Source organism: Thamnophis elegans, chromosome 13 (assembly GCF_009769535.1).
Source record: "Thamnophis elegans isolate rThaEle1 chromosome 13, rThaEle1.pri, whole genome shotgun sequence".
Classification (NCBI taxonomy): Eukaryota; Metazoa; Chordata; class Lepidosauria; order Squamata; family Colubridae; genus Thamnophis; species Thamnophis elegans.
Genome location: NC_045553.1, coordinates 1,981,497 through 2,006,247, shown reverse-complemented (window position 1 = coordinate 2,006,247; position 24,751 = coordinate 1,981,497). Strand labels below are relative to the sequence as shown.

The 24,751-nt window shown below is 45.5% G+C and overlaps 1 protein-coding gene across 1 annotated transcript in view; it reads right to left on the bottom strand.

Annotated features, from left to right (window-relative positions):
- ATP2A2 (ATPase sarcoplasmic/endoplasmic reticulum Ca2+ transporting 2) overlaps positions 1 to 23,522 on the bottom strand; it is a 40,031-nt gene extending 16,509 nt beyond the window's left edge. The window contains exons 1-7 of the mRNA XM_032229287.1: positions 22,860 to 23,522; positions 20,138 to 20,155; positions 19,958 to 20,040; positions 11,896 to 12,000; positions 9,452 to 9,590; positions 3,101 to 3,181; positions 2,520 to 2,605 (exon numbers count right to left, since the gene is read on the bottom strand). Coding sequence (XP_032085178.1) covers positions 2,520 to 2,605; positions 3,101 to 3,181; positions 9,452 to 9,590; positions 11,896 to 12,000; positions 19,958 to 20,040; positions 20,138 to 20,155; positions 22,860 to 22,977 — 630 coding nt within the window. The 5' untranslated portion in view covers positions 22,978 to 23,522. The remainder of the gene's footprint in view (positions 1 to 2,519; positions 2,606 to 3,100; positions 3,182 to 9,451; positions 9,591 to 11,895; positions 12,001 to 19,957; positions 20,041 to 20,137; positions 20,156 to 22,859) is intronic.
- Positions 23,523 to 24,751: the final 1,229 nt, after the last annotated feature.

Genomic DNA, 24,751 nt, shown 5'->3' with positions numbered 1-24,751 from the left:
AAAGCAGGAATTTTTAGGCAGACAATAATATACACATCTATGGCTTCTCTCTCTTTAACCTAACTAGGTTTTCATTTTCATTTCATTTCATTTTCATTTTCCCTTTATTTGTATGCCGCCCTTTTCCCTGGGGGGACTCAGGGCGGCTCACAGTTCAAAAAAAAGGGGGGGGGGGGAGGACAAACAATTCTAACATAAAGACAATACATCATTATTAAAAACACAACAGTCACACAATTCGAGTGGGGTTAGAATCTTAACCCCAGGCCAGCCGGGACAGCCAGATCTTTAGGGCGGCGCAGAACTGGAGGGTGGTGAGGGTCCGAATCTCCACGGGGAGTTCGTTCCAGAGGGTCGGAGCAGCCACCGAGAAGGCTCTCCTCCGGGTAGTTGCCAGTCTACACTGGCTGGATGATGGAATTTGGAGGAGGCCTAATCTATGCGATCGTATCGGTCTAGTGGAGGTAATTGGCAGTAGGCGGTCTCTCAAGTACCCAGGTCCAGTACCATGAAGGGCTTTGTAGGTGATAAGTAGCACCTTGAATTGCACCCGGAGATCAACAGGCAGCCAGTGCAGCTCGCGGAGGATGGGTGTTACGTGGGTGAAACGAGGTGCACCCACGATCGCTCGGGCGGCCGCATTCTGGACCAGCTGAAGTCGCCGAATGCTCTTCAAGAGCAGCCCCATGTAGAGCACATTGCAGTATTGCAGTTTTAAGGTGAAGACCCTTTCCCCATTCATTACTTCATTCTTCTGGTACATTATCACATTCTGCAGCACTGCAAAAAAATCTGTGTTGATGATTTAAAGTATTAAGCACCAGCAGCAGCGTCGATTAAGTGTGCAAAGGAAATCAACACACAAGCAACGGATATCAGGGCTGACCAAGAGAGGAGGGCAGTATAGAAATTTGTTGGACGGGTGAAGGGATGGATGGATGAGATCAAAAACTAGACCAGGCGTGCCCAATCTTTTAGCAAGCCTGGGCTGCCCACAGAGTGAAGAGGAATATATAAAATATATAATACAGTTTTTATAGACAATATATGACCACGCCTGGTCCAGACATGTCTTAACAGCTCCTGAAAAAAACAGGCTCGCTTGATGGGGTCTTGCTCTGCGATTCTGTAATGAGATCACTGTGCAAAAGAGGATCTGAATCCCACAGGAGGACCTGAGTTTATAGGTGCCAGCACTACTCTTAAAAAAAACAAAACAGCAATGGTATTTACACAACGCCCTTTCCCATTCAAAGCAACCAAACCGGTTTCGGTGAACTGGCACAAGCCGGCCAATATTTGAAAAGACGGTGTACATATTGTGAACTCCTGAGGACTCACTCCACGTTCTCAAGGAACAGCTTCTGAAGTTCATCCAGGGGCTGGGTGAAGAGGACATCAATTTTAATTGGGGTGACTGCCTCAGAACAGAGGCAGGGGAAAGGAAGGGGGGGGGAGGGAATGGTTCTCAGCTGTTTTGCCAGACGCAGGAACAGCAGGAGTGGTTAAGGCCAGGATAATAAATCAGATAAATAGCCCAGGACACCAGTTATGACATTCTTGAGTAGCAATTGATCGGTGATGTGGAAGTTCCCCACTCAAACACCAGAAGCCTCTTGTTCTCGGCACAAAGAGAACTCTTTAAAACTCTCCCCAAAAGGAAACCACAGATAAGGAGGGGAGCATTGGGCATTTGCAAGAGATTTCCATTATTATTTTTTTCCATTTTATGGCTGATAATCTACAAAGTTTAGTTTTTAAAAAAACTTGGATCAAACCATGCTTGACTAGAATAGGATCAAAATATGAAAGAATAGAATAGAATCATGAAAGAATAGAATAGAATCATGAAAGAATAGAATAGAATCATGAAAGAATATTATCAAAATATGAAAGAATAGAATAGAATAGCAGAGTTGGAAGGGACCTTGGAGGTCTTCTAGTCCAGTGTTTTTCAACCACTGTGCCGCGGCACACTAGTGTGCCATGACATAGTGTAAGGTGTGCCATGGGAAAATTACTTTATATATAGTCAATATAGGCACAGAGTTAATTTTTTTTAAACATTTTCTAATGGTGGTGTGCCTCGTGATTTTTTTCATGAAAAAAGTGTGCCTTTGCACAAAAAGGTTGAAAAACACTGTTCTAGTCCAACCCCCTGCTTAGGCAAAAAACAACAACAACCCTGTAGCAGTTCAGACATTAACAATAGATATTGAGTTTTTAAGGCTAAGTTCAAGGTGACCATTAAATCAGTGTTCTTCAAACGTGGCAACTTTAAGCCGTGTGGACTTCAATTCCCAGAATTCCCCAGCCAGCATGGCTGGCTGGGGAATTCTGGGAGCTGAAGTCCACACGGCTTAAAGTTGCCACGTTTGAAGAACACTGATTTAAATGATCGAGATAGATGCGACGTTGTCAGGGCATCCTAAACAGAGCGAGGAAAAGCTAATTTTGTTTTTAAATGAAGCAAGCACCAGATGATGTACAAAAAACACACAGGTCGAGATTTTACTCACCGAAAAAAGCATATTTTTCTTGTCTTGGTTGACTGCACGAGGATCAGGCACAGGGTCCGTGTGCTTAATTACCGAGACAGATTCACCTAGAAAAAAGGTCAGATGCCGTAGCACAGAAGTGTTACATTTTCTTTTTGCACTTTGGACACATACTTCCTGGAGTGTTTAGCAAACCAACTTGGAAGCAAAACAACCCCCATTGGTTTCCCCCCCCCCCAACCGCAACCATTATATTAGAATTCTAATATAATTTATCTGTTTTTAACAAGCCATTTTGGCAATCAAACAATGAAAATAAGCCAGATACAACTGCAACACTAAAAGAGGAAAGCTGAGACAACATGCTGGGTCCAACTTTTCGATTTAAGCCAGATAGGAGGGGCTTTTTCATTCAGAATGAACTTTCCATGGGGAGGGGAGAGAGAGGGAGAAGAGGGAGTGGGAAAGGGAGGGTGGGAGAGGGGGAGAGAAGGGGAGAGGGAGAGACAATAAGACAAGTCATCTTCATCATGGACTTTGTCATCAAGGACAGATGTTTGCAACCCCAAGAAGCATCACTTTTCTCCCGAGACGCCCCTTACCTGTGAGGATGGACTGGTCAACTCGTAGAGTTGTTGATTTTATGGAAGTAATTCTGATGTCAGCAGGAACTTTGTCCCCAACTGTGGGTTGAGGAAAAAAAAAAAAAGAGTGTGAGTTTAAATCCAAATATTTTTCCAGATGTGCAATGGGCATCGGAGTAAACACAATAATAGTGGGTGTTTATTCAAAAAGCACTTCTCTCTTGCCGGTTTATTTTTCTCTCTCTCCAGAATATTATTCCATGCCTTTCTTTGCTTTTATACCCGTGTGATGGGAAGCCTCACTGTGCGGAAGTTTCTCTTCTAAGAAGTTGGTATGTTACGTCTCATAGTTCCGGCTTTAAATTCAGAGAGAAATTTCATTCTGTAAGCCCAGCTTACTGTAATTGCGAAGGCCATATTTACACTCTTAATACAAGGAGGAAGGTGCTAATGGGTTGATTAGATTCCCGCTGGCATTTGGTTGAGACAATGGGAACGGTTTCCTGATCAGGATCCATCCTGGCTCTGTTCTAGTATGGATCTTCTTAGTAACAGGCAGCCAAGTGGAAGGAGTAAAACAGGGCTGTATTCTGTTAGGGTTTTGTTTTTTTTTGGGGGGGGGGGGCGGCTAAAAAATAACACAAAAGCAGCCAAAATTTGGCATAGTTCTTTGTTCTTAAGACTGGCAGTAACCAGCATCTGACAACCAACATTATTATCCTTTAGGACAGGGTGCCCAACCTTGGCAACTGGAAGAAGTGGCTGGCTGGGGAAATCTGGGAGTTGAGGTCCACCGCTCTTAAACTGGCCAGGTCTTTAAAGGGGTGTCAAACAGGTCTTAAAAATTGGACACCCCTGATTTAGGAGCTCCTAAGACGCACCCAAAGTCTGTATGGAATATTTATGCAGAATTCACTTCCCAGAGCTCCAGGCGGCACCAACTCGTAAACGACTGATCCTATCCCAGAGACCACTGGGTTTCCCGCAGGGAATTTCTCAAGCTGCTTAAATCCCCGCAGGAACTGCTTATGCAACTGGCAGCAACCGGAGACACAGAGGGAAAACCATGGTGTAGTCATGGTTAAGTTGGCAACGTTACCATGAAAATGGGATCCTTTACTCATCGGTGAAGGTGACGCTACTTTGGGGACTAGCCTGGCCTTTGAGAAAGGCAATTGCAGGCAGTCCTCGACTTACGACCACGACAGAGCCCAACATGAAGGTTGCTAAGTGAAACATTTGCGAAGTTATTTTGCCTCATTTACCGACCTTTCTTGCCACAATCACTGCAGTTGTTCCGTTAATAACCCGCTTGTTAATTAAGTGAATCTGGTTTTTTCCCCGTTGACTTTTGTGAGTTTTGGCCCATTTTACGACCGTTCTTTCTTGCCACAGCTGTTCGGTGAATCACTGCAGGTTGTTCAAAGAATCTGTCTCCCTCACTGACTTTGCTGCTCAGAAAGTCGCAAAAGGGGATCACGTGACCCCGGGACACTGTGCAGCCGTCATAAAAACGAGTCAATTGCCAAGCATCTGAATTTAGACCACGTAACCATGGGGATGCTGCAACGGTTGTTAAGTGTGAAAAAAATGATCCTAAAAGTCACTTTTTCCAGGGCTGTTGTAACTTCAGACGGTCACTAAATGAATTGTTGCACGTTCACTGTCCTGTCCTGTACAATCTCTCAAATTAAATTATATATATTTGTAATTTTTATGGGTACTCTTTGATGGGAAGCGAAGTGGGGTGGCCCGTTCTGAAAAATTCCCCTAGAGGGCCTTTTATTGACTGGGTCTATTTATATTGCCTGGTCACCATTTCCCTTTTCTACTGCATTAACAGTGAAGAAAAGAGGAAAAATAGGTGGGGGGGGCATTCTAAGCTCCCTCTGCCCTTCAGCCCCAGAGAGAAAATAGTACAAGACAAACAATGACCAACGCCAAACATGGGCAAACTATTCAGACTCACTTAACCCCCCCCCCAATGGGTGTCGCGAGGAAGCTCCTTGTCCAGCAGCTGCTTTTCGGCAGTCACAATTCCAAGTGGAGAAGACTTGGCAACGGGCGATAAAAAAAGACCATCAGTCCGTCAGGAAGGAGGGAAGGCTGCCAAAAATCCTGACAGCTGGATCTATCGGATGCCACCCATCCAAAGCCTGGCACCCCTGCAGACAGATGAGGTCCACTGCTCCCAGCTATGGGGAAATGCCGGTTGGGGAATTCTGGGAGTTGAAGTCCGCAAGTCTTCAAAAGGTGCCAAAGTTGGTCACCCCTGGCTTGGCCCAGCTGGGATTTGGCCCTCGCAAAAAAGCAAACTTACAGACTATGACAATGTCTTACGGGCAACCTCAATTTTGTGACCTCCTACACTAAAATTCAGTATCTTGCCCTCAACTCGCGACAGTTTGTTTAGTGACCGTCCAAAAGCTACAAGGGCAACCGATGACCGTTTTTCACACTGATGACCGATGTAGCATCATCCCCCTGGCCATTGATCAAAATTCAGATGCTTGGCAACTTGATGTGATTTCCCCTTTTGCGACCGTCTGACAAGCAAAGTCAACAGGGAAGCCAGATTCACCTAACAACTGCATGACTAATTTAGAACACGGTGCGGTGATTCACTTAACAACCGTGGCAAGAAGGATCATGGAACCAAACTCAAGCAATCAATATCTCGCTTAGCCACAGAAAGGTTGGTCTCAGTTTCAGTTGTAACATCGAGGACTACCTGCAATCTCTGCTAACCGATTTCCTTCACCTTCCTTGGACACAATCCTCAAACACAGTTCTATATTAATTTAGGAACAATGCAGGGGAAAACCAAAATTATCTAAGCCTGTAAATGCATTTCCTCTCCCCACAAACACATTAATGGTTTCCACAACAGAATTTGGCCGGGTGCCATCAGATTCCTGCCAGGCTTACGCTGCGACTGTAACACCAGAGATGCTCCTAATCGAATTCACAACTGCACAATATTAGCGAAGGGGCTTGCGGCCGCCTCGGTGAATCAGCCAACTGCGGGGTTCCCGGGCTCCCTTCCCCGATAAACCTGGTTACTCCACATCTCTTTAATAACAATAATTGTCCCTGTCCCAATGTTAAGAATCGTAAACTGATTATCTGAAAATAATGCGGAGGCTTTAATTATAGCAATAACTATGCAAGGAGGGTTTTACCGAGACAAGAAAGAAAAATATAATTGCCAAGACTTGTGCGGTGGCACGACTGGAAGACAGAAATACATTTTCCTTACAGACGGAAAACCATTCTGAATAGCTTTTGGACCAAGCAACAAGGACCGGAGCAAAAAAAATAAAGGAAGTTTAGGCAACCGTTAGATCTCGTAGCCAAGTTGTCAATTCAAAAGAAGTTTCTGTGCTCTGATTCAGTGCATTTGCCAAATCAGAATGAAACATCGGTGGCCAACTTATCTTGATGTTCAAGAATTTTCTGCCCGGTGGTACCTTTTGTTCCAATAATAAATTCCTCTCGGGTTCTACTCAGGTTATAAGATCGCAACCATTCTGCGAATTCAAAGCATGAGAGTAGCAGGCCTCGCATTCTGCAGGCTTTATACTTCCATAACTCACAGGAAGGGGGGGGGGAAGGACCCATGTGGCAAGAGGTCAAATGCAACAACCCTTTTATAAATAATTCTGGAAATAAACGCAGTGTCCTGGTTTGAACTCTGGGCCATTTTTGGGGGGGGGGACGGGGACACAGATTTTAACGGGTTACGGCATGAGCCTACGATTTATTTTGCTTTGAACTGCTTCCCTTAAGAACTACTATCTGCATCAAAGCAGGATGAAAGCTCTGGGTAAATGTATTTACATATTTCTTACCCACAAAACGCTGTTTGACATTGTGACTCAAAGAGAGATTAGAAGGGAGCCAAGTCACGCTGAAAGCCAAGCGCACCCCGCAGTGCCCAGCTTTTCCAACTAGTCCTATTAAATTTATACATTTATATTTACACAACACACACACACACACAGTTTCAAGGCCTGACAGGGATTTACACTGACATTAAACAGGAACGTTAAACACAAATATGAGCTCCCAAAATTCCCACCGTTACAAGCAGTTGTAGAAAATTGATGCCTGTTTACAACGGAGTGCCCAGAATTAAGGCTACTGTCGATTTACAATCAATAGAGTTTTATTCTACTACTTCGTCCACCGAAGTGAAGTAGGTCCAGCGTTTGGCAAGCCACTAAATTAAAGCAGTCCCCCGTGGCGAAAGGCTTCTACAATTGATCCAACATAAAAGTTGGCTCAAGACACGCACCGTGTCAAGTCATGTTAGGTTTGACCAAAGCAAAGAAACCACGCTGTAGCTCAGAACATCAGGTCAGTGGCTCAAGAGTTTTCAGAATGAGCGCCAAGGAAGGGCTTGGAAGTCATCCGAGCGTTGTCGGGATGGACCTTGGTTCCTAAACTCCATTACGAGGTCCTACAAGAAACTCGGGAGGCCCTTTCATCCCACAATGCATTTCTCCTTTGCAAGAGAACCGGGCAGAATTTTCTGCTCCCTTCCCAAGAGTGTTTTTCCACAATTTGGTGCCTTGTCTGGATGAAGTTCTCGGTTAAGATCAACCCCCGTGCAACCCATTCTAGCAGGGGTCTCCAACCTTGACAACTTTAAGACTTGTGGACTTCAACTCCCAGAATTCCTCAGGCAGCTTTGCTGGCTGAGGAATTCTGGGAGTTGAAATCCACAAGTCTTAAAGTTGTCAAGATTGGAGACCCCTGCCTTATAGGGTCAGCCCCTCTGCTCCCTGTAGAAACCCTCTCTGGCTGTTAGGCCCCACTGACCTTAGGGGGGGGAAGATGGTGGCCACCTGGTTTCTTTTATGCTGATCAATAGCGTGGAGCTTTTGTTTGGACACGCAAATGTCCCTGGCACGCTGCCTAAAATTCCGCCATCAGATACGCATCCCCCGACCAAGGGCTCTGCTGCTTCCCTATATGGTCCTCTGCTGGCAGGCGCCATGTCAAAGGCCATCCAACGCGCTTAGGCTTATGACAGAGGCATGCCCACCGTCTTTCACACCTCGGGAGTCTTGACATCAGCTATGGAACACGGTGTCTGTTCCCTGGGAGAGCTATGACCTGCGTCCGTGGCTAAGCGGATGGACGGGCGTCCTGCAGGGAACCGATCTGGTCACTGCAAGATGGAGCAGACACAAAAGGTTTAAGCCCACTTTTCTTCGCTAGAAGGCAGGATTTACGCCAGGGGTCCCCAAACTTGGCAACTTTTAAGACTTGTGGACTTCAACTCCTAGAATTCTCCAGCCTGCATAGCTGCCTGGAGAATTCTGGGAGTTGAAGTCCACAAGTCTTAAAAGTCTGCTTTAGGCCTTTCTCCTGCCCTGGGGAAGAAACCCCATCCTTTAATCTAAAGCCTGCTTTTTCTAGAAGTTGTCACCGCTTTCCCTCAGTTCCTTTTTTTTTCCGGATGCTTCATTTTTTTTTTTAAGGTGACACAACTGGTGCTCTCCACCAACTGTGCTACACACAAGATGTGCCAGGTGACCATGGCATTGGCAGTCGGCCATATCCAAGGCAGTCACTTGGGTGGGCTGGGAGAGGAGGCGAGGAGAGGGCATATCAGGCCTCCAGGGGCAGCAGAGCACAGAGGGAGGCGGTGGTCTCCTCCCAGACTGCTCTGAAGCCTACACAGAAGAGCTGAAAAGGCCACTGTGAAACCTTCTGGGGTCAAAGAAGTTTGGCGAAATGGAAGGAGGAGCCCCTCTGGGCTATTTTTCTGTACTGAAGGGGAAAAAGGGCCACGGTCAGAAACCGCCCGCTGATAATACAAGCCATATGGAGGAACAATAAATAGGGGCCAGGCTCTCTTAAGGGCACGAGCTTAGCATGGGGATCATGTAACTCAGGAGCCTCCAAACTTGGCAACTTGAGATCTGTGGACTTCAATTCCCAGAATTCCTCAGCCAGCCCTGCCAAGTCACCAAGTTTGGAGAGCCCTGATGTAACTCATCAATACAATACTTTTAAGTTCGGAACTGAAGAACCAAAGAAGCTTCTTGGGTGAGAAGGGAAATGTTTTCAAATGTTTTCAATGTTTTTGGAAAAAGCACCTTTGGGGGGACAACCATGACCTGGGTGCTTGAGAAAGTAGACACTTAAACTTGGAAGAAAGGGGTTACCCTAAAAGAAGGGAATCCTATGCAGCCAAAACCCAGCTTTTGATTTCTTCCGCTTGCTTTCTAAGAGTTAAAGGTACGTCAAGAGCTAGTTCAGGCTCAAAACATGGAAGCGACACACAAACACATGCACGCATACAAAAAAAAAAGCATTTTGAGACTCCATTATTAGGTAGTAAATAAAAGTTCTCACCAGCTACTTCCACGATATCACCAGGGACGAGGTCTCTTGCTTTTATCCTTTGTACACTTTTTCTGTCTTGTCGATAAACTTTTCCCATTTCAGGTTCATATTCCTTAAGAGCTTCAATGGCATTTTCAGCATTTCGCTCCTAAAACGCAGGATCAACAGCAGGGGTTATGATAGATGATAGATAGATAGATAGATAGATAGATAGATAGATAGATAGATAGATAGATAGATAGATAGATAGATAGATAGCCACCAAAGTTTGCCATTTAATAAATAATCTAGGATCATCCGCTGGTAGAAACAGAGGCATCGTATTGCTGCTGCAGTTAAGCTAAAGGAGCAGCCTGCAAAATTTCACTGTCAAATGCACAGTCTAAATGCGCAATTTTTTGGTGTGCACAAAGCCAAAAAGGAGATAACCCAACAGCCAGGATCCCTTTTAACTGCGGATGCTTATCTCTCTTAAAATAACTCAGATCCAAAGTGTACTTCTTGACTAAATGGGTAACTGATAAATTTGACAACTCAAAGAGTTACAACTGGGCAATTAAGTTCCTTCATACTTTCTTTCTCCCGCAGCATTTGGTCCTCTTGGGCAGTGTGTGCTCATTGTTCCAATTGAGAGGCCAAAATAGCAAGGGGGGGGGGGGGAGAGAGACAACTGTTCCCACAACTTCAACACATTTCACACTCCTGACTTGCTAACAAAGTGCCTGCTATCAACACAACACGGTGGCAGGGTTGGGATTTTTAAACCAAAACCTTTGCAATGCCTCAGGAACAATTTGATTTTTTTTAGAAAGAGCCCAGGGGCTTCGGAGTCAATACAACTGTACCTTACTGCTAAAACCTTGCTAAATTATGAGTTTGTCATGAAAAGGCCAGCAGCCAAATGAGAAACATCTGCCCTTGTTTTTTGCTGTGGCACTTGGAGATGTGGAACCCAAATTAAGTGGGAAATATGTCCATGTGAAAGCAATGTGTGTTCGCAGGTATTTCGCTTGTCACAGACCTCTTGAAACAGGAGATAAAGACTAAGGAGGGTAATCACAACTCTTGCCTTTCAAGCTAAGAAATACATTTTTTAAGTCACCCCGTTCATTTTCAGAAGCAAGAAACATTAAACTGTCACCAACATTAGCAGACAGATGATTAGTGAATATTAAAGCTTTTTATAGCATTTGTTCTATCCTAACAGCTACATTTTCATCTGAGTGCCGGAAGAATTTTTTCACTCAGCTCCAAGAATTTTTCTTGCTTTTAAAAAGCTGTTTTCATATTATTACTGGGGTGGGGAAGGCAACAATTTGTCTTTTTTAATAGACGTACATCTAACTGGAAAGCCTTTCAACTTTCAGCTATTCCAATGCACCAACTGTAAATTAAATCCCTCTAAATTCTAAATTTAATGGGCAGTACTGGACTTCATTTTTTTTTTAATTATTATTTTCATCATTTTAAAACTTCCTCTCTGTTGTGCTCCCATGCCACCTTAGATGGCACCCTCCAGTTCCTATGGCAACAATACCCTGCTATGAAAGATGAATTATGGGCAAATTATGGCTTTCTCATGCGACCAAGATGAAAAAGGGGAGAACAAATAGGGCATATTCATGCCAGAAATGTCACTCGCATCTAGGAAGCAAGCTATTAATATTCAGTACTGTATAACCGAGTGGAAGGACTCAACCACAGGACTGAACTGTTATGTCCCACAAAACAAGAGCCCAAGTTACTGTTGGCAGCAAGCCACATCCACCTGCCCTCATGTAAGGGAAAGCAGAGGTCAACCCAGGCTGCAGGCTGGGGAATTCTGGGAATTGAAGTCCACATGTCTTACACTTGCCAAGGTTGAGAAATGCTGCTCTGATACATTACCCTGGTAACTTGTTTTGATATCCTCTCATGGAAAAACTGAGTAGGAATAGAAGGCAAACATGGGCTGTGCCCTAATAGGAGGATATATTTTGGTGGCTGCATTGGCTTGGGTAAATTGCACAGGATGTCGTTTACTGGATAGACAGAATATTCACCAAAGAAATTAAAATGATTGGTGGCTCTTCAGTTTCCCATAGATTTAACCTATAATCCAATCCACACAACCTTAATTTCTATTAATGACATTCTAGAGTCCTGCTCTAGAGAGTAGCAGAGAGTGGAACTCACCACTGCTTTACTAAGGAAAGATACAACTGATGGTTAAGCATTAAAAAGTCCAAAGTCTTTTTGCCGGACTGAATTAGGTGCACGGTTATTTGGATCCTGTCTTATCTTTACAACTTTCTAAGAATGGAAAAGGTTTAACCTAATTTCAGAGCTAGCCTCCGCTTTCAACTTTCTTAATAAATACGATAATGGTGGCTCTAAGCAACTTAAAGCAACCTATTGAAACAGCACACATTATGCAACGGCTTTTCAATTTTTCCGAGCATGTCTCTGCTTACCTGCCACACACCCACAATTGCATTAGCAACTAATATGAGTAAGATTACAAAAGGTTCTACAAAGGCTGTGATTGTTTCTTCTCCTTCTTCAAACCAAGCCAACACCTGCAAGAGAGATTAGAAAACTCAATGAAGTTACGGGGACGATTCGGTGGCACTTTCTGCACATCAACTTGAATTTTCGCCCTGCGTTTATTCCGTGGGTGATTTCCCAGCTCGATTGCGCAATTCCAAAATGTCCGCTGACTCACTTGAGCGCACCTTGAGGAGCGCACCTTGAGGAGCCAATTCGATTACCAGGAAGTAATTGCCTCACCTGCGCTTTTCAAGTAGCTGGCTGCTTTCAAACTAATTTTGCAGATCAGATTAGGCCCTTCGCTTTTTGTTTTCAAAACAAATTAACACGCTGTAAATAAATCCCATCTGGGTTAGAATAAGGCCGACAGGAACACCACCACTGCATTCCTCGTTAATAAATCATCCCTTCCTAAGGAGAACCTACGTGGCAATCTAAGGAGCTGCTCTTCAAAATCAGGAGACGCAATCTGTGTGAGAGTGACTTAAAGATAAGAGCATGGGTGGCTTTAACAGAGGGCAAATTCTCCACTAGCGTTTTCATGCTTGGTCATCTTGCCAAGAACTGAATGGCAGACAGATTTGATCTGTCCACGGGGCTCCCTGTTATCGTTATGGTCTGCTACTCACCCCAGCACCTTTTCCAGGAGCCGAGAGAGGCTTCTATTTGAAGACCTCCTTTCTATTTGAACTTCAGGCTGGCTGGCTTCCGAGATCTTGAGTGCTCCTGATGGCAAAGGATTCTGTTCCCTTTCAAGACTCATCAAGATCTTTTTTTTTTTTTGGGGGGGGGGGGGGGGGAGCGGTTTTTGTCTGGTTCACAACATGTGCTAAGCCACCAAGTCCTTTGTATGGGATCATCCAGGAAACCATCATTTGATGGTATGCTATTCCAGCCAACTAGAGTTGGCTCAAGCAAGCTTACTTGTAGTAACTAATGGCTTAATCCAATATATGATCCCATCATTTTCTAGTAACAGCAGCTTCACTGTCCCCCGGATCAAGAGGGAACTACATCTAAAGCCGAAGAAAATTAATATTTAAGGCTAAAGGATCCGTGAAACCATTACTGTGGGATTCTCCCACAACAGGACTCAAAATTAGCTTTCATTCTTCCCTGATTTCCAACAAAAAGGGTGTTAATTTTAATTAAGAACTACCCATCACACCAAATAATGGATTACTTAACCGTGATGCATTTTGTATGAAGCCATTGGCTGAGGACACACAGCAGTCTAAGCCGTAAGCAAGCCAGCTTTAATGAGGATTTGGATATCTTGGAACTCATCCTAAAATATATCTCAGGAGACAATGTTAAGACACTCTGGAAGACGTCCTTAAAATCTGGGACACCTCTCTGAAGCTAACTCATTGTCCTGACAGCATGTCAATATTTCCACAAGCTCCATTACGGCTTCGTACAATGATTATTTCCAAAACTCAAAAAGAAGTTAAACATATTCCTCTTAGAACAAAGCACTGATCAAAGGACTTTGGAAGTCCTATACCCCAGGTTTTTTGTACTAGCTGAAAATTCTGGAATATTTCCCCAACCGTCAGAGTTACTCAGCATTAGGAATTTAACTGTTAAGAAAAAGAATGTATATGCCATGTATTCTTTCACACACACACACACACACACACACACACACACACACACCGAACTTTCTAATTCCAAGGATCATGTTACTGAAAAAGGTACATGGGGTGATGACCACAATTGACTCGCAAAATGCCAATCTAGGCCTTATGAGTAACAGAAAGTGACTTGGTAGCTTGCATCAAAGGCTGCAATGATTCACGAAGAAAAGGGCTAATATTATGTGGGATATATTGAGCAACAGGAAGTACAGAGCAACTGACTTGAAGAATGCTGAAATTGGTCTTTGGAAGTCATTCAGCAGCAAGTCATTGTTCAGATCTCTTTTAAAGAAAGGAAGCAACAAAAGAAGTGGGGGGCGGGGGGAGCTCGAGATTCAGAGCAGCTTCTCTACCGCTGAAGGGGCATCGCGGTGGGTTTCCAGATGAGAGGAAATTGGGAAAAAGAGTATAAAGCCTAGAGAGACTGGATGGCCAAAAAAAAGTGTTAAAACGGGAGAAAATATCTGGATTTTCTGTTTGATAAAATGGTAGATAGTGCCCTGGTTCACCATAAAGCTGGCTGAATTCATACAACACAATGAACCCTAACTCTTGGGTGGGGGAATTGGACTAGATGACCTACAAGGTCCCTTCCGACTTGATTTACGAAGCGCACCAAGTCCAAAGTAAACATACGGTTATACTTCTGCAAAATGTGTTAATGGAAACACCAGGGGTTTTTTTTTTCTTACTGGGGCCGCAATGTAAAACGCAATTTCGAAATTTGCACTGAGGACACAGATCCTCACAGAGTCAAGCAAAAGGCAAGTCCTGAACCTTTTAGAAATCAGCTATCCTGTCTTGATCCAGACTTGAAACAACAGAAGAGCCTCTGACCAAACTTAAACTCCCAAAATTTGACTCCCAGGTTCTGTAAAAAAAAATAAATGGGTGCAGCAACTGTCATTTACTCCCCCTGAAATGCCAGTAACACAGCTTTGATGCAGACAACTGATTTTTCTCTTTTACAGCACGCTCCGTGCTGGCAATATATACCAGAGGTAAATCGTATGCATGTTTTCCTTTTGATTTTTTGGTTCAGGAAGATCCCTTTTGCTTCCCACTGCAAAGCACACGGACCGGACTTATCTAACTCCGTCGCTTTGAGATGGGGAAGACCAGGCGATCCAGGAGCTGAAATGAACACAATGGAGGCTTTTGCTTTCCAGTGTTGGTTACTGGCTATGTAAAAAGGTCAAAGCAATTTAGCAGCTGAGTCTACAAAGCATTTGGCGAAGGGGAGGGACATCCGTCGATTTTTGAAATGACAATCACGCGTCAGGATACCGTGTCATTAGGTAGGCCAACATATTTCAGGGCCGGGAAGCTCCAGGTTCCGTATGTACTGTAAACCTAAGCTACAAGTGAATTTTTCAGGATACCAGCAGCACCGATTTTCGGCTTTAACGGCAAGTGTGCCAAGCTGCCATACTGATCTAACACCGCAATGGACTTGGAGGCAGCATTTTCAAGGACAATGAGCTCCTTTGCCTGAACTTCCACTGAGCTACATTTTTGAGTTTTTCATGTGCCTGGTAAGTATTGCTTGTCCGCCCTCTCCTTCCGAATTCAATATACAAATTTGCACCCGTCTCTTCAAAATGCAGCTACAGCAAGTAAAGGCAGAGGTCTTCCCAGGTAAACATGCAAAGAGTTACAATCCTGAAAAAAAGCTACAGAGCTCCATGAAGCCACCTTTAAGCACTTGATCTAATTTTGAGTTACCTTGCAATACTTGACTCCAGGTGATATTAAGGGACTAAATGCTGTTATGCAGTCTAGAGAGAGACATAATGTCTAATGGCATTTAACAAAAGGCAAGAGGAACATCTGTTCTTCTTTCCTTTCATTAAAGGAGTCGCTAAAGTTCGTTTTTCTCTATTCCATCTCGGCTTGTTTTGGTCCGTTTGATGAATTCGGAGGAGCTTATTAAATGTTAACATTGTCCTCTTTTTCATATTCTCTGCAGGACCATCTGGCTCCCTCAGGAGCTTACCGACTTTGCCCATATTTCACTTAAATTAAAACAAGAGAAATATTTCCTAGAATAAATAATCCTGACAAATTATTCCATATAAATCCTTCAGGGGGAATTGGCAGCCATCCATCTAAGTTATCCCCATGTTTTTTTATGACTCAACTCTCCCTAACAAGTGTTGGAGAAAGATAAAGCTATTAAAGAGAAGGAAATGGTGGGAACTATTTGCTACGATGCCAAACTATTAGATATAGAGACATCTTTGGAATAAAGAAAACCACCAAGGCTACGCACCATTTAAAGATGATGCAAATTCTAAGAGGTCTGCAATTTTTTCCACTGCAGCCCTGGGGTGGAAATCCATTATAACGGAGCTTGTCTAACAGCGCAAGTATCTAAATTCTCACGTTCTCGAATAGCATTAGGCTAAAAATGGGTTTAATGGGTTATTTTGTCGCTTGTCTGAACTCACTCAAGGGCACAAGAAGCTCAAATCTTTTATTGGAATTGCTGAAAGGCTGGTACATTTCTCGTTTAGTTCTGCTGATGGGGAATATCAGCAGCTATTCCTCGGGGATTTTGTTTGGCGGGTGGGGGGGCTTAAAAGGCAGGGAATAAATTAAGGGAATGAAATAATCATGCCTTTTGAAGGCAAGATTGATGGGAACATGCACACCAGTTGCTAGGGAACACAACAAAAATTATCTTATCTTTTTATGCAAGGAGCAACTTTTACAGACCCAAACTAATATTTCCTCTTGGGTTTTTATACTGAGGTTTAGGTCTTTACAATCAAAGATTTCGTTGAAATGTACATGAAAAATAAGGCATCAGTTAATGTTGTGCAACTGGATTTCTGCTTTGCAAATGTTCCTTTCTTTCCCAGCCCATTGCAATTTCCTTTGAAATAAGGTTGCTCAACCTTGGGCGTTTTAAGATGCATGGACTTCAATTCCCAGAATTCCCCAGCCAACATGGCTGAATTCTGGGAGTTGAAATCCCCGCATCTTAAAACGCCCAAGGTTGAGAAAGAGTTCTCTGAAGGATCCACAACCTTTTTCTTCTTTAAATTCACTCTCAGCAGAAAAACTCTGAACTTAGTTTCACTACTTGGTATATAACATGATATATCTGATTAGCTGGATGTTTTCTCCGATTCAGGTTAAAATCCCTCTCTGCACAGCTCTCTGGGAAAAGGTTTCACTTGAATTCGCTCTTGACAACCTCTTGTCCTGCTGGAGTGACAAACAGAAGCTGCTACAAAGGGAGTGATTGAATATCAGCCCAGAGAAAAGAGATAATGCCAAAGGTGGAACGTGGTGTCTGGATGCTTAGCGTGAAGTAACGCCTATTCGACTTTATTTCTGTTAGACGAGTAAGATGATCCCTCATATTCCAATAAGTGAAACTTATCTCTGTTGCATCTGTTATTCCTCGGCCTCAGAAGAACAATTGTAGGGATTGGCCTTGCGGATTCAACCAACACACTTAGAAGCAGAAAGCCATTTTTCTTCCATTAATGACTCGTCCTTTCCCTCTGCACCCACAAAACTGCCAAATCTAAAACAAGGAAAGCTCTTCCCAACACTGGAAGTCACCTGAACGTCTTCTACTGGCATATAGCAAAGGTACTTAGACTTATATACTGCTTTAAGTGGTTTAGAGAGTCAGCATATTGCTCCCAACAATCTGGGTCCTCATTTTACCCATCTCGGAAGGAGGGAAGGCTGAGTCATATGGTCATATACAGACAACCACAATTTTCTAATCCAGAATAGCTTAGAAAGGGGTCACTTTTGGGGCATGTGACTGTTGTGCTTTATTCTAATTTAATGACCCTCCATTCTAACATCTCATTAGAAATCGCCAAGAAGTCAGCAACCAGGGCATTTCAGTACGTTGTTTCCATAATTCTTTCAGCATGAAATGGGATGCTTCAGACATCATTTCAGAATTTTGACTCATTATGAATAAGGTTACTAGTTGTCCCGTTTTGCCAGGAAAAAGTATTCTCAAATCAGGAAGTCTCCAATCATGGTTTAATCTAGCAATATTCCTTGCATAGGAATCTCTAGCCCATTGCTCTTCTAAGACACCATAAAATCAAGAGGGGGGGGGGGTGGAATCCTTTCTTACAACCCCAGCAAATCAGAGAATTTCATTAAGACATCATGGTCAGTAAAACAGGAGGCACATCAAAGCAAGGACAGTGGGCTGTGGGTACCAGCATGCCTGCTGAGAATCAAAGTTTGTTTTGTCATCAAAACCCAAGCTCAAGGAAAAAGCGAGGAAGCAGAAGGATATTAAGTTTGGAAGCAGTGTACAACTTACAATGGATAAACATGGAATAATACAAACAGGTCAAATTTAACCCAAGATTGTAATGATAACTATTAAAAGTAAAGGAATGAAAGGACCGCAAAGAATGGAAGGTTATTTACTGCTGTGGAATTAACAACTCTTTCAATTAAACTCAGGAATAGCTCAACAGGCCACAAAGAGATACTCGCTACTATTCAGAAAATGTTTTGGAAATCGTTCTCTAGGCTAATTCATGTCATGGTAACTAACAAGAGCAGTGTTCTGGGCTTGGAATGTCAAATCATCTTTAAGACCGGTATGTTTTTTGTGTATAAATTGCCAGATCTCATTGTTCTGTGTAGAAATTTAGAGTGAGGAGGAAACCTTGAAGCCTTTGATGCAACAACAATTTTCCTGCGAAACGTCTACCATAATAAAGACGTCATTTTAACCGATTAACTGCAAAACCAGCATTCTACCTATATTTCTCTCCTGAATTGAGACTTGTGGGACAAATCTAGGACTCAACAGTTCATATATCATTTTAAATGCTAGAAAGTGAATGGGCACCCTAGCAGTCTACCACACCTAGGGCAACCATAATTAGACTTCATCATGCACCAGCAGCTACTTGTCGATTAAACATTCATCCACCCCAAAGTCACCAAGAAAAAGCTGACACACAATGACTGAATGACTTGTTGCTGCAGAGAAGAAAATCTATGCAAAAAAACACACAAAAAAATCTACTCTCCCAACTGGAGAGTAGCATGAAACTGGAAACTCTCACTGGCTCAAAACCAGCAACCATACACTCTGATGGTTCAAGGAGGTGATCCTTCTTTCATTTGTGTGTTTTTAAATCATATTCCTGGTTCTGCACTCCAGTTAAGTCAAGAGTGCACCGATTAGTTTCATTGTTTTAAGGTCTCTAAGGACAGAGACACAGAAAACTCCCTGTGTATCAATAACCGCTGAATTAGAACTGAGTTACACAGACAACTTCTACAAGCCAATCTGGATATCTGAAGCTTCTCTTTTCACAAGAGTTTCCAGGGGCCCTCAAAATCTATTCGAGAGTAGCATCCCGAGAACTTAACACTCCAATAATCTATTTCTAAATCAGAGGTGTCCAATTTTAGCAACTTTAAGACCTGTGGACTGCAACTCCCAGAATTCCCCAGACAGCTGGCTGGGGAATTCTGGGAGTTGAAGTCCACAGGTCTTAAAGTTACCAAGGTTGCACACTGCTGGTCATAACGAAACCTTGAAGGACAGTCTAGGAAGGGAGATACTTTGCAAGGCTCACCCTGTTGTATCCCACTTACAATGCATTTTTTTCACGGCCATCTCCAAACGCATACTTGGCACCTGGCAACACGACCCTATCCTTTTACACATTATTTTAACATTCCGACTCGATTTCACAGCCCTCATCCTACCCCATTCTGCCCAGGGAGCAAAGAGTTTACTTTACCAGAGGCTTCCCAAAGGTCAGTGACCAAATTTGGTCAAAAACAGTGCCATCATTGCTGTCATCATTCTTGTCACTGTCAAGAGCAACAACTGTCACCTTGCTATTATCAGCAAGAGAAGGCAACTGGCATATTCCCCCCCATACAAATTCTATTTACAGTTTGCATTGCATCCAAAAAAAGACTTCCAGCAGTCTCGGTGAGTTTCATAACAATCAACCACCAGCTAAAAAAAAAGAGAGCCACCCTATAGCAGTTCACCTTCTGGCTGGGGCCAAGGTTAAAAGGCAAGAACCTATTTCAAACACAGAGACAGTCATGTCTAGTCACAATATTCAAGTACGCCTGGCTTAGACTGCTGTGTGTTCTCATCCCATCATATTCCCCTGACATTGTCTTTGTTACAAGAAACTTGCTCAAGATTCTGGGGTGCAAGCTACTGAACCCTGCTGCAAAAGGAAAGCATTTATTTCAAGCCAATGACAAGACAGAATAAGGATACCCAAAAAATCATTTTCTAACTGTCACTAGCAATCCAGCAACCCTGGATTTTAATGAAGATAAAAGCCATCTGTTCAAAAAAGATACTTACAAAAGATATACATGCTGCCAGCAACAAAATTCTAACTAATAAATCTTCAAACTGTTCGATCACCAGCTCAAGTAAAGTTTTTCCTGCCAAGAAAAAAAATCAGACTTCAGACATTGAGCAGAGAAAAGGGCGGGGGGGGGGGAAGAGTCAAGCAAACCAAGGCTACAGATGCCGGCTTACCTTCTTCAGCTGGTAGTTCTTCAAAACGCCAAGCCAAAGAGTCGCAGGAACCACGTCAAGCAGGAGGGGGGAGAAAAATCAAAGACAACCATTGTTAGAAATGTAAAGGTGCCTGAGCTAGATCAAAGAGCTTTTCAGCTTTTAAAGGCTCCAGGGCCGAGGGAAGAGATGTTCTAAGGGGATGAGCAATGCAATAGTTAATTAGGCTTCCTTCAATGAGACACACAGAGAGAGAGAGGCGGGCGGGCGCAGGCTTCCCTGCATTTTACGTCAAGAACATTTCGGCATCCAGCTCTCGCTCTCGGAAGGGTTAGTAATCCAGCCAAGTCATCACTGCTCTTCCCCGTGGTTCCTAATGCAGCTCCATGCTTTCCACCATTCCCCATTCACTCCTCCGAAGAAAGAGGAAGGAGAGGGGCGAAGGTTTTTTTTTTAAATCTTCCCATGCCCATTAGGGTAGAGCCTGCCACCCCCACCCCCACCTTCCCATCCTGCGAGCTCCAGAGCTGGTGGCTTTTGACAAGCAGAGAAAGTCCAAGCAACAGAGCCAGGCAGGAAAGGCGAGAAAACAAAGGTCAAATCGAGCCAAAAAGGAAGAAGAAATCAAAGGGGGGGGGAAGAGGGGGGAGAGGAGACCCCTGATTCCCCCCACCCCACCCCACAGGAAATTCGGAGTCTTTCTCCCTTTCTCAGGAACGTGCCCGGCAGGTTTCCATGTTGCACAGCCCGGGGCAGCAGCTGAAGGGAACACACGAGGTCGATGCCCAAGTCAGCCATCTTCTTCTTTTCCCCCCACTTTTTTTTCCCTCCTGCCAGATTGGGGGCAGGGGCGGGGGGGGGGGTGCAGGCGGATGGTCCCGGAGGAGTGAGAGGCATAGGGGTAGGAGGGGGTGGTCTCCATCTTCCCGGGCGGAGAGTCAGGATAGATGGATACATATTGGGGGGGGGGGAGGAGAGATTGATATAAGGTGTGCGTGATCTCCATCTTCCTGGATGGAGGGTCTGGATGGATATAGAATCAAAGGGGGGGGGGGTTTAAACCTGAATGCAATAAAGAATATGGGGGTGGGGGTGATAATCCAGCCCAGGATAGATGGGGGGGGGAGATGATTGCCAAGAAGGAGAGGATGGGGATAGATATGGATTCAAGGGCGAATCTGAATGTAATGAGGAATAGGGGGGGGATTTCATCACCAAGGCTCAGGATTGATGGGTGGGGAAGGGGGTAGACGGGGGGGGGGGGGGGGTGGCGATTGCCAAGAGGAAGAAGGGGATAGATAAGGATTCAGGGGGGGTTAATATGAACATAAAAAGGAATATGGGATTGCGGGGGGGGGGGGTGTGACCATCCAGCCCAGGGTCATAATAGATGGGGGGGAGGGGGGAATAGACTGGGGGGGATTGACAAGAGGAGGAAAGGAATAGATAAGGATTTGGGGGGGGGTTAATATGAACATAAAAAGGGATATGGGGTTGGGGGGGGGGCTTGACCATCCAGCCCAGGGTCATAATAGATAGGGGGGGAATAGACTGGGGGGGGGATTTCCAAGAGGAGGAAGGGGATAGATATGGATTGAGGGGGGGCTGAATATGAATGTAATGAGGAATATTGGGGGGTCATCATCCAGGCTCAGGATTGATGGGTGGGGAAGGGGGTAGACAGGAGGGGAGGGGTGATTGCCAAGAGGAGGAAGGGGATAGATAAGGATTCAAAGGGGGGGGGGGTTAATATGAACATAAAAAGGGATATGGGGTTGGGGGGGGCTTGACCATCCAGCCCAGGGTCATAATAGATGGGGGGGAATAGACAGGGGGGGGGATTGCCAAGAGGAGGAAGGGGATAGATAAGGATTCAGGGGGGGTTAATATGAACATAAAAAGGAATATGGGATGGGGGGGGTTGACCATCCAGCCCAGGGTCATAATAGATGGGGGGGGGAATAGACTGGGGGGGGATTTCCAAGAGGAGGAAGGGGATAGATATGGATTGAGGGGGGGCTGAATATGAATGTAATGAGGAATATTGGGGGGTCATCATCCAGGCTCAGGATTGATGGGTGGGGAAGGGGGTAGACAGGAGGGGAGGGGTGATTGCCAAGAGGAGGAAGGGGATAGATAAGGATTCGGGGGGGGGGGGTTAATATGAACATAAAAAGGAATATGGGATGGGGGGGTTGACCATCCAGCCCAGGGTCATAATAGATGGGGGGGAGGGGAGAATAAACTGGGGGGGGGATTGCCAAGAGGAGGAAGGGGATAGATATGGATTGAGGGGGGGCTGAATATGAATGTAATGAGGAATATTGGGGGGTCATCATCCAGGCTCAGGATTGATTTGTGGGGAAGGGGGTAGACAAGAGGGGGGGAGGGTTGGCGATTGCCAAGAGGAGGAAGGGGATAGATAAGGATTGGGGGGGGGGGGACCATCCAGCCCAGGGTTATAATAGATGGGGGGGAGGGGGGAATAAACGGGGGGGGGGATTGCCAAGAGGAGGAAGGGGATAGATATGGATTCAGGGGGGGCTGAATATGAATGTGAGGAGGAATATTGGGGGGGGGGGTTTCAGGAGGGATGAATGGGGACCGGGGGGGGGGGGCGATCGCGAAGAGGAAGAGGAAGGTGAGGAGGGGATGGAGAAGACCCCCCCCTCCTCCTCCATTGTCCTAAGGGGATGGGGGGGGTGAGAAGGTGGGAGAGGAGGGGGCCGCCGCCCACGCCTACCGTTGGCTCCCCACCGTTCCTTCTGCTTCTTGACCTGCTCCAGGCTGAGCCCGGTGCTCTCGTTCACCCCGAAGTAGCCCAGCACTTCCTCCACCGTCTTGGTGTGCCCGTTCTCCATGGCGGGGGGAGGCGCGGCGGCGGCGAAGGCCCCCCCTTTCCTCTCCGGCGGCAACGGGGGAAAAAATAAATAAATGAAGCGGCGGGGGAAGCAATACGGGGGGGGCGGTTAAAAAATAAAACGGGGGGCGCCTCGGGCTGCCCCCCCCCTCTCCCTCGACCCCGCCGGCTCTTTCCTTTTTTTCCTCCCGGTCTTGAGGCGGGGGGGGGAAGCGTCGGTTTCTCCTCACGTGAGGGAAAAGTTCGTCGAAATGGGGGTCAGTTTACCTCAGAAAAGTGAGGGGGGGCGCCTGTGGGGGGGGGGGGGGGGGGGGGGCGAAGGCGGCCCTGAGGTAAAAAAAAAAAGCAAAAACGAAGCCGCCGCTGAAGAAGCCGCTGAGGAGGAAGAAGAAGAAAAAGAAGAAGCCGGCCTGGGCCCTCCCGCGTCTTGGGAGTCGCTCCCTTGCCCGGCGCTGGCTGAACCGGCAGCGGCTGCTCTAATAGAATTTATCCGAGGAGACTCGCCGCTGCCCCTCTCGCGGCCGCGGCATGTGGACGACGCCGATTGGACGGCCGGCCCGCGCTCCGCCCCCTCGCGTCACGCCGGAGGGGGGAAAGAACCCGGATGCGGCCACGCCCCGCCGGGAGCCTGCGCCAATCGCCGCGGGAGGAGGGAGTGGAGGGGGGGGGGAGAGGAACCCAAAATGAAAAAAAAAAAAACAGAGGACAAAAGGAAATCGAACCGACCGACCGACCGAGCCGGCGTTTGGTTTTGTGGATCGGCGGGTTTCTTATGCTAATCGCCCGCCCGCTGTTGCTCGGGAGGGCGAGGCAGCCTAAAAGGGCGGGCGGGCGCCGAAACCTTAAAGGAGCTTTTTTTTTTTTTTTTGAAAGGCGTGGGCGGGCCGAGTAGTGCGGAGCGTTTAACGGACGGAGGGGTGGGGGGGTGGATGGGCGGGGCTTGTGCTGGAGCGGCGGCTGACACGTGGGCCGGGCCGCCTCGGATACGCGTGTGGATGGGGCCGGTTTCTCAAAAACCAACACGTGTCCTTTCGTAACGTGTGAATGCGGGCAAAATTAATCTGGGCTTCCATTAGATTTGCAGGCAAAATTAATCTGGGTTGATTAATCTGAGTTTATTGCGGGAAGCAATGGAATTGGCCGGGTTTTCCACTCGCTTAACTCATATTAATTCTAGTTTAGAATGACAGTTTAGCCTCAATGGGGTCAACCTGAACAGCTCAATCTACGTACGCACATGCACCTTTTTTATCTGCTTTTTTCGGAGAGTTGTGGTTTGTCCGGCCTTGCAAATCCAGGTCCTGGAACCTCCACTTTCTGGAAACTCCCCATAGAGAGCTGCATTCAGCAAATGAGTAACAGTTATAACTCTGATATAAATGATAGGATCATCGGCTATCAAACTGTGCCTGTAATGCAAAAACACTGTCTGGTTTTAAATAGGGGGGGGGGGGTTGCACACACACACACACACACACACACACACACACACACACACACACGAGAAGCAGAGCTGGAAAATTCCCATTTGAAGAGCTTTCCTTGAATTTGGAGCAGGATTTATCTGCTCTGAGAACATAATGCAGAATAACATAGTTTGTCATAATTTCATCTTCAGGCCACCCAGAGAATTATAGAACGTAGAATAAAGGCTGATCTGAGAACAGAATGCAGAATAACAAGAGTTGGGAAAGGACCTTGGAGGTCATCTAGCTCAACCCCTTGTCCGAGCAGGAGACCCTACTGGACAAGTGGCTGTCCGAGCTCTTCTTGAA